This window comes from Callospermophilus lateralis, chromosome 2 (genome assembly GCF_048772815.1).
Source record: "Callospermophilus lateralis isolate mCalLat2 chromosome 2, mCalLat2.hap1, whole genome shotgun sequence".
Taxonomy (NCBI): Eukaryota; Metazoa; Chordata; class Mammalia; order Rodentia; family Sciuridae; genus Callospermophilus; species Callospermophilus lateralis.
Window position 1 is genome coordinate 154,243,091 of NC_135306.1, and position 9,877 is coordinate 154,252,967.

Sequence of the window (9,877 nt, forward strand, 5' to 3'; positions counted from 1 at the left end):
CCTAAGTAATATAAACTATCTTCTTTTGATGTCTGAAAGTTTATTCAAAGTAGACATTTCAACTAATAATATGTACAGGTGTACATTATATATGAACAAGGCCAAAGAGGAGGCACTCTAAAAGAATGGGATTTGAATCAACATTCACATTGAGGTATGACATTCCCAGTAACCTTTGTTACTCCCGTCTAAGACACTCATTGCCATTTCATTATTTCAACAATTTACATGTTGGTGGCTACTTTTTAACAATAATTGGAAGTGTTTTGGAAAGACCTGTGAACAGTACTAATTAAGAATGTCTACAAAGAAGCAAAGGGGTCAGAGAAGAGCACCCAAAATTGATCCTCTCAAATGATGCTCACTCATCCACAGTCTTGGCACAGCTTTCCAAAGCCCTTTATTAAGTCTGAGTGAGTTGAAGTCTGAATTCATAGTGAAAAATAAGCAGACAATTTTGTAGTAAGTCACTCTAAAACAAATTTATGAAAGTAAGTAATGAAAAGATAGGATTTTGTAAATAATATACTTAAAGAGAAATAAATACATTTTTCTAATTAAGTATATTTAATAATGTAACTTCAGTCATTTTAAGGACAAATGAGGATGTCATTGGAATTAAGATGAAAGTACTCACCAAGTCTACACCTGAATTGCATCCTCTGTTAGTTCTTTCATTCTAATCTGCAATATTTTAAAACATTGTGCATATAATTTTTATTTTTAAAATTTGAAATCTTCAAAACAGAAGAAAAAGCACATGGTAACATTTGGTAAGAATGCATATTGGACATCCATTTTAAATTTTTGCACTAAAATATTGGCAAATATTTATATTAAAGAAGTATATTAAGTAGAAAATGTTTTGATGTTAGTAAGAAATTTATGAAAGCAGTTATATAAATGCATATATTTTGTGCTTTTTAAAAAAATATGCTCATTGATTGAAGCATGATTATAAGGACTTCAAGAAAAATATGTTCAAGTAGATCAAGTAGGTATAAATTACTATAAAACATAACTAATGAAATTTAAAGATCACTGGGGCTGCTAAACTACATTATGGCCTTTTATACTTGCTTGGCTTTAGAAAGGTGTTTACAATTTTGGTACATCAGTGTCCTTAGTATAAAGTGGGTCTACATTGCTTCATACAAGTTTACCAAAATTTAAAAGAGCCTATTGGTACTTTATTAAGTCTCATGTACCTGAATAAAAAAGAACTCATTAACATATGTCCTATAATCTAAGCTCCTAAAGAAGAAGTCAACATGCATGAAAGCTTCTAACAAATCTAAATATTAGGTCTCAAAGCAACCAACTTATTAGCAAAGCCAAATCTCACAGTCAGGCAATGATGTCCATACTGTTGTAATTCAATGACTTTCTACTTGAAGGTCGTGAACAAAATATTGATTTTCTTTAATAGTCTATTCTTCACTTATGAGAAGAAAGAAAAATTTGAGCTACATTATGGAATTTTAGGGATGAGAATGAGAATGTTATTCTTATCACAGTTTCATTTTTGTAAGAAAAATTGAGTGTGAATATCAGAACGGGAATGATACAGACACAGTATCAATGATAAAGAATTATTATCCTGGGTGAGGCAATTTCCAACACTCTCACACTGACAGTTAAGAGGTGTAACATTCAGCTTTTTTCCCTCTTACTAAAGGATGTTCCAGGATCTCAAAGATTCCAACAGCTCTCAGTTCCAGGTCTCTGAGTTCATACTGATGGGATTCCCAGGCATCCACAGCTGGCAGCACTGGCTCTCACTTCCCCTGGCTCTGCTCTACCTCTTAGCCCTTGGGGCCAACATCCTGATCCTGACCACCATCTACCAAGAAGCAAGTCTGCATCAGCCCATGTACTATTTCCTGGGCATCCTGGCTGTGGTGGACATGGGCCTGGCTACCACCATCATGCCCAAGATTTTGGCCATCTTATGGTTCAGTGCTAAGGCCATCAGCCTCCCTGAGTGCTTTGCTCAGATGTATGCCATCCATTGTTTTGTGGCCATGGAGTCAGGCATCTTTGTCTGCATGGCTATAGATAGGTATGTAGCCATTTGTCGCCCACTGAGATATCCATCAATAGTTACTGACTCTTTTGTGATCAAAGCAACCTTGTTCATGACAGTTAGAAACAGTCTGTGTCCAATTTCAGTGCCCATCTTAGCTGCTCAGAGAAATTACTGTTCTCAGAATCAAATTGAGCACTGTCTTTGTTCTAATCTTGGAGTCACTAGCCTCTCCTGTGATGACAGGAAAATCAACAGTATCAATCAGATATTTCTGGCTTGGCTGATTATGGGAAGTGATCTGGGTTTGATTATTGTATCATATGCTTTGATTCTTTGGTCTGTACTAAAGCTAAACTCCAAAGAAGCTGCATCCAAGGCCTTAAGTACCTGCACTTCCCACCTCATCTTAATTCTATTCTTCTACACTGTCATTGTTGTTATTTCCATCACTCATAGTGCAGGAATGGAACTTCCCCTCATCCCAGTTCTACTCAATGTTCTACACAATGTTATCCCTCCTGCTCTCAACCCCATGGTGTATGCCCTCAAGAACAAGGAGCTCAGGCAGGGATTATGCAAGGTGCTTGGGCTGAACATCAAGGGCAACTAACATGTAGGAGATACTCAGTCTTTTTTTATTTTATTTTTTTATATACTCACCCTTTATATTTATCAGTGACTGTAAATGTGAAAAATAAATAATATTGACACTGTGGCAAGTTTTCATTTATCACAAGTAATTATGGTAACAATCATAATTGGAGAACAATACATGGGGAAATTTTATTTGAAATCTTTGTACGTCAAGAAAAAAATCTTCAAGACAATAAATAACATAATTCTGCTATTTGTTTCAAGGAATCTAAGGGAAAGATATATAGAATATACTTTTCATTATGTTTTATGACTTCTATAAGTAGAACGTCCAGAGGATGATGAATAGATGTCGTTTGATCAGGTACTTACCGATATTTACTTTTAAATTTGACAGTTTAGTCTTTTTTTATTAATTATTGATAGAGTATAAATTATATTTGTATTTTTATTTGCCTTACTATATGTCCTTATTTTTAATTAATTTATATTTTATTAGTGCATTATGGGTATATGCAATACTGGGGTTTATATTGACATAATCATGCATGCATGGAATATAATTGGTTTCACTTCAGTCCCCTGTACTTCCTTTTTCTCTTTTCACTTAGATCCTTCTGTCCTCTTTTTTCTACTCTACTGGTATTTCTTCTACGCATTTATAGTTTTTCTTTTTAAAATTGGTGCTTTACAGATACACCTAAAGGTGGAATTCACTATGGTATATTCATATATGTACACAGCACAATTTGGTCAATTTCATTCCACCATTTCTCTCTTTTCCTTTTCCCTCCCCATCACCTGCAATCATATTCCACAATATCCTTTCTATTTCCATGGAATTCTGAACACTGTTTTTCCTTAGTTTGGTCTAGCATCAGTACATCAGAGAAAATATTCAATCCTTGACTTTTTGAGTCTGGTTTATTTTACTTAGCATAATCTTACCCAATTTGATCCATTTACCATAAAATGCCATAATTTCATTTGACTTTATGAGTAAGTGTAACTCTATTACATTTTCTTTATCCATCATCTGTTGAAGGGCACCTGTTCATCTGTTGATCGTTGCCCAACATGGCTGTTGGAAACGGCTGTTATAAAATCAATGTTCCTGAATCACTGTAGAATGCTACTTTTAGTTTCTATGGATAAATACCAAGGAGTGGCTATAACTGGGTCATACAGTGGTTCCATTTCTAGTCTTTGAGGAATCTCCATCCTACTTCCAAAATGTTTGTACTAATTTGAAGTCTCATCGACAGCATGCCACTTTTTCCCCATATCCTTAACAGCATTTATTATTATTTGTATTCTTGATGGTTGCCATTTTAACTGGAGTGAAGTGAGTTCTTAATGTAGGTTTGATTTGCATTTCCTTGATTGCAAGAGATGTTGAATATTTTTTCATGTATATGTTGGTCTTTTGTATTTCTGCTTTTTAGACACATCTGCTTATTTCTTTGGATGATTTATTGTGTTATTTGTTTTCTTGGTGTAAAGTTTTTAAAGATATAGATATAGATATGGATAGATATACACTCTAAATTTTAATCCTTTTCAGAGAAGCAGCTGTCAAAGATCTCCCAGTCTATAGGCTATCTCATAGTCTTGTTTCCTTTGCTGTGTAAAAGATTTTTCAATTGATGCCCTCCCACTTATTGATTTTTGGTTTTATTTCTTGTACTTTAGAGGCTTTATAAGGAAGTCAGTGCCTTTGCCAAAATGTTGAAATGCTGAAATGGCATTTTCTCCCTAGAAATTGCCGAGTTCTAGTCTAATTCCTAGGTCTTTGATCCACTTGGAGTTGAATTGTACAGGGTGAAAGACAGGGATGTAGTTTCATTCTTCTACTTTTTTTCCTTATTCACTATGATGTTTGCATTGGTTTGTCCTATATAACCTTTATAATGTTGAGGTAAGTTCTTCTATCACCATTTTCTCCACTGTTTTTGACATGTATGAATCCATCATTTTTGTCATATGCTTTTCCTGGATCTATGGAGAGGGACCATATAATTCTTATTCTTAATCCTATTTGTGTGGTGAACTACATTTTTCAATTCATTTATTTTGAAGAAATCTTGCATCTTTGGAATGAAACCCATTTGGACATGGTGATCATCTTAATGTTTTTTTAATGCAATTGCCGAAGTTTTATTAAGAATTATTGCATTTATGTTTATCAGAGATGTTGGACTATAGTTTTATTTTCTTGATGTGTCTATGTCTGATTTTGATATCAATGTAATATTGGCTTTATAGAATAAATTTGGAAGTGTCCCCTCCCTTCTATCCCATGGAGTCATCTGAGGAGTATTGACATTAGTTCTACCCTAAAAGTCTGATTGAAATTAGCTGAATTGGAATCTATCCAGTTCTGGGCTTTCTTTGTTGAAAGGCTTTTAATGGTTGTTTGAATCTCATTGCTTGATATTGGTCTGTTTAAGCTGTGTACATCTTCATGATTCAATGTGGGTAGATGATATGTTATCCAGAAAGTTGTCTCTATCTTCACGTTTTCTAGTTTACTGGAGTGCAAATTTTCAAAATAGTTTCTAAGGATCCTCTGAATTTTAAAAGTATCTGCATTAACATTTTGTATTTCTTCTCTAATTTTGTTGATTTGGGTCTTCTCTCTCTTTCTTTTGATTGGTTTGGCTAAGGGTTTATCAATTTTGTTTATCTTGTCAAAGAGCCATTTCTTTGTTGTATTGTTCCTTTATGTCTTCTTGTATTCTCAATTTCATTATTTCCAGCTCTGAAATTTATTAATTCCTGTGTTCTGCTTATTTTAGACTTAGTTTGTTCTTCTCTTTCTAAGGCCTTGAGGTATAAATTTAATTTATTTGCAACCTTTCTATATATTAATATTTACATATTATTAAGTAGGGATTTCATGCTATAAACTTTTTAAATGTAGTTTGCCCCATTTGATATGTAGTACCTCAATTCTCATTTGTTTCAAAAAATTTTTTATGTCTCCCCTGATTTCTACTGTGATCTATTTCTCAAGAAGAAGAAGACTTAAATCTCCAAGTGTTAAGATAGATTTTTAAATAAATCTTTTTAGTTGTTGATGGACACAATACCTTTATTTTATTTATTTATTTTTATGTGGGGCTGAGGATTGAACCCAGTTCCTCATACATGCAAGGCAAGCTCTCTAACACTGAGTCACAACCCCAGCCCCAAGACAGTTTTTGTTTTTATCTTGTTGATTTCTAATTCCATTCCATCATAATCTGATGAGATATAAGAAATTATCTCAATTTTTTTATTTGCTAAGACTTTTTTGCATCTTAGAATATTTAAGAATCTTGAGTTCCACATTCTGCAGTGAAGAAAGTGAACTTGGTTGTCAATTTTTAATGAGCAAAGAATTTGAATACAACTTTCTCTAAGAAAATGTACAAATCACCAAGGAATACCTGTAAATATGATCAGCATCGTTAGTCATCAATATTAAGCAAAGTCAAGTCAAATTATAATAATGTATAATTATACCTGCTAAAATAGTTATCATTAAAAATTAGAAATCAGCAAGTGTTTATAGGCATATAGATATATTGCTATTGATATGTTAAGTAGTAGAACAGCTGTGAAAAAAATGTTTGGCAATTACTCAGGCAGTTAAAAACAATGGGGGGAAAAAACCCCAGCATTTTGTTCCTCGGTATAGACCAAACATAATGGAAAGCAACCGTTATAACAAAAACTTGTTCTTTTATTTTATTGGTTCTTTTTAGTTATACATAATCGTGGAATTCATTTTGACAAAATTGTACAAGCATGGAATATAATTTTTTTCTAATTTAGTCACCAGTATTTTATCTTTGCCTTCTCTTCTCCCTCCCACAGTTCCCTTCCCTCTGCTCTAATAATCTTTCTGCTATTTACTTACAGTTTTTTAAAAATTACTGTCATGTATGTAATGGTGAGATTCACTGTGATATATTCACACAGGTACATAGGAAAGTTAGGTCAGATTTTTTCCAATGTTCATTCTTTATTCTATGCTTCCTTCCTCACCATCAATCCCTTTGTCTACTCCATAGATCTTTCTTCTAATTTTTACCCTCATTCCTTATTTTGGATAACCTTCCACAAAACTTGTGCGTACATTTTTATAATAACACTATTAGTTCAAAAGTGGAAACAACCTACATGAATTAACAAAATTAAGTGGATCTACCATTAGAAGGCATGAAAAGAGCAATGAATTAATCTTTCTATCAAAATCACTTCAACATAATGCCATATTTATACTGTAAATTCAATTTGAAAACTTTTGATCTAGGGCATAGATTTTCTTTATCTTAAAATATTATTTAATAATAATTATTATTATATCATAATAATAATCTATTATTCACAAGAGCCAAAAAGTAGAAACAACCAGAATAAGACTCCATTAAATTTAATGGTTATTGACTTAAAATTTGTAATGTAATTATGACTCTCACATGGTGATGTTTTAAATATGTAGCTTTCCAAAGGACACAGTACAAGTAGCATGGAATATTTTTGAGATCTACAGAACTAAATCAAAAATATCCATTAATCCTCATAACCACCCAGAGAATTTCAGGTCTACCTCTAGATCTGGTTCACACAGAGGTGTGGACTTTTATCAAACTTCAGTGAGGGAATTAGACTACAAAGAGCAAGTATCAGTAACAGCTAAATAGAGACCATGGGTCCCTATTAGCAACACACTGTGTTTAACTTGCTAGGTATCTTAAGGTAGTGGATAAAAGAAAAAAAAAGTTTCTTCAATGTATGTTTTTGGTACCTTTGTCTAGTATAAGATAACTGTATTTATGTGGGTTTGTCTCCGTATCCTCTATTCTGTACCATTGGTCAATATGTCTGTTTTGGTGCCAAAAGCAGGTAATAGATATTAATCCAGGTATCCAGAGCCAACTGAATTTTTACAAAACTGTTAAGAATATGCATTAGAGAAAGTATAGTCTTTTCAAGAAATGGGGCTGGGTTAATTGGTTATAAATGTGTGGAAGAATAAAAATAGAGCCCCATCTCTTACGAGTTCTAAAAATCAATTTGAAATAAATTAAAGATTTAAATGTAAGACACAAAATAATGAAGGTACTAGAAGAAAGTGTATAGGAAATTCACTTAGAACCTTGGAATGGGTGTGGATTTTTTAAAAATAAGACTCCAAAAGTATATCAAAGAAACACTTGGGCTACCAAATATATTGCAATATTACTCATAATAGCAACAGTAAAATGATGAATTGATAAAAATTCATACATACATGCAATAGAGTACTCTTCCATCATAAAAAGAACAAAAATCTGTCATATGTATAAATAGCGTTAACTAGAGATAATTATGCTAAGTGAAAAAACCAGGCACAGAAAAATGAGTGCTGTATAATTTTATTCATAAATAGAAATAAAAAAGAAAGGAAACCCTAGTGACTTTAACTTGTTGAAAACAACAATAGATAACAAGTACTGGCAAGGATACAGGGGGGGAAAAGAATAGCTGTACACTGTTGAGGGGAACATAAATTAGTAAAGCCATTATGGAAACAAACTCTCCTTAAAATATTGGTAACACTACCAAGATCTTTGGATTTCATTTAGAAATCAAAAAATGAAATCTAAGAGGTGTGCAAATAGGTAGATAAATGACAGGTAGATATAGATATGTAGATATAAAGAAATCCAATGAATACAGAGTTTCATACTTGGTGAAACTTTTCCTAAAATATTGCCAACATCAGTCACCAGGTTCAGTAGATTTCAGCTGGAAGTTCAAAAATAAAATTGAAGAAATATTTAGGTATTTAGGTAGGTAGATAGAGATGGGGATAGAGATATATTTGAAGCCAAAAAAATTCAGAAATACATCAAAAATTAATATATCAAGTTCAAATGGATATTAAAGGATGTTTAACCTTTTATTTTTGAATCTAGTATATTTATATTTTCAACAAATTTTATATAGTGTTTGATGTCTCTTTGAAATAACATGTTTTTGAGTATTTTTGTTTATAATATTAACAAAAATAATAATATTGTTTATACTAATATGTAAATAAATGTTTACTATGTAAAAAAAGTTCCTCAAAATATTAAAAATATAACTATCATGTGATACAGCAATTTCTTTGCTGAGTATGTAGCTAAAAGAAATAAAATCAATATCTTAAAGAGAGGTACACATAATTGTATTCATAGTAGCATTATTCATAAGAGCCGAGAAGTGGAAACAACTCAAATATTCATTGAAAGATGAATGGATAAAGAAAATGTGGTATATGTGTACAAGAAAATATTACTCAGCATTTAAAAAGGAGGAAATTATGCTTTTTGTAACAGCATATATAAACCTGGAGGACGTAGTAAGTGAAATTAACCAGGTGGAAAAAAACAAATATCGTATAATCTCTTATATATAAATATTAAAATGTTTATAGTATATTATGAAATAATATGAGAACTATAAAATTATTACCAGCATAACCATAATTTACAGAAGAATGTAAGTCTTTTTTGGATCTTTATTTCAATTTTCCCACTTGGTCTATCTCCACTTTCAAATGGAATTTAAAAATTCCTTTCTCAGCAATGAGCTTCTGACTCATGTCTAGGTGAGGTCCTTGGTGATATGTTTTTATTGCATCTACCATATGGCAGGCAATAATTTTGGAATTTGAGATACTTTGTTAAATAAATCAGGTAAAGATCCTGATTTTATGGCACTAATAACCTAAACTTGGTCTTAGTCAAAAGGCTAAGAAGCGATTATGGCAGTAATTATCTATATAGTAGGGTTGGGGGGCACCCAATAAAAGTCTTGAAAGCAACATGCTCCATGAACAACACAAGAGCAGGATAGAGAGCACACTTTTTTTTCCTGCAATTATGTGCACTTGAGTCAAATATTGTGGGGGACCCTTAAGAATCCGATGGCAGTTCTGTACTTTCATAAGTCATTCTCTCACACGAGAATGAATACTCTTCAGTCATACAGAAGTACAAAAGAGAATCTCTTCACCCAGGGCAGGGTCACCATAAGGGACTTCTCATTATCCCAGTCATAAAAAAAATTATGCTACAAACTTTTAATTGCTTAGAAATTGATGTAGTATATTGTAGCTGTTAAAAATAAAGACACTGGGTCCAGGTGACCTGGATGTAAATCCAAGTTTTGTCACTTTCTGGCTGTATGACTTTCATTGTCTAACCTTTCTGTGCCTTAGTATGTCTGCCTGTAGAA

General features: G+C 32.4%; 1 protein-coding gene across 1 annotated transcript; it reads left to right on the top strand.

The window, feature by feature from the left end:
- The first annotated feature begins 1,679 nt into the window (after window positions 1-1,679).
- LOC143388937 (olfactory receptor 56B2) lies at window positions 1,680-2,639 on the top strand. The gene has a single exon (XM_076842353.2). The coding sequence runs from the start codon at window positions 1,680-1,682 to the stop codon at window positions 2,637-2,639; it is 960 nt and encodes a 319-aa protein (XP_076698468.2).
- The last annotated feature ends 7,238 nt before the right edge of the window (window positions 2,640-9,877 follow it).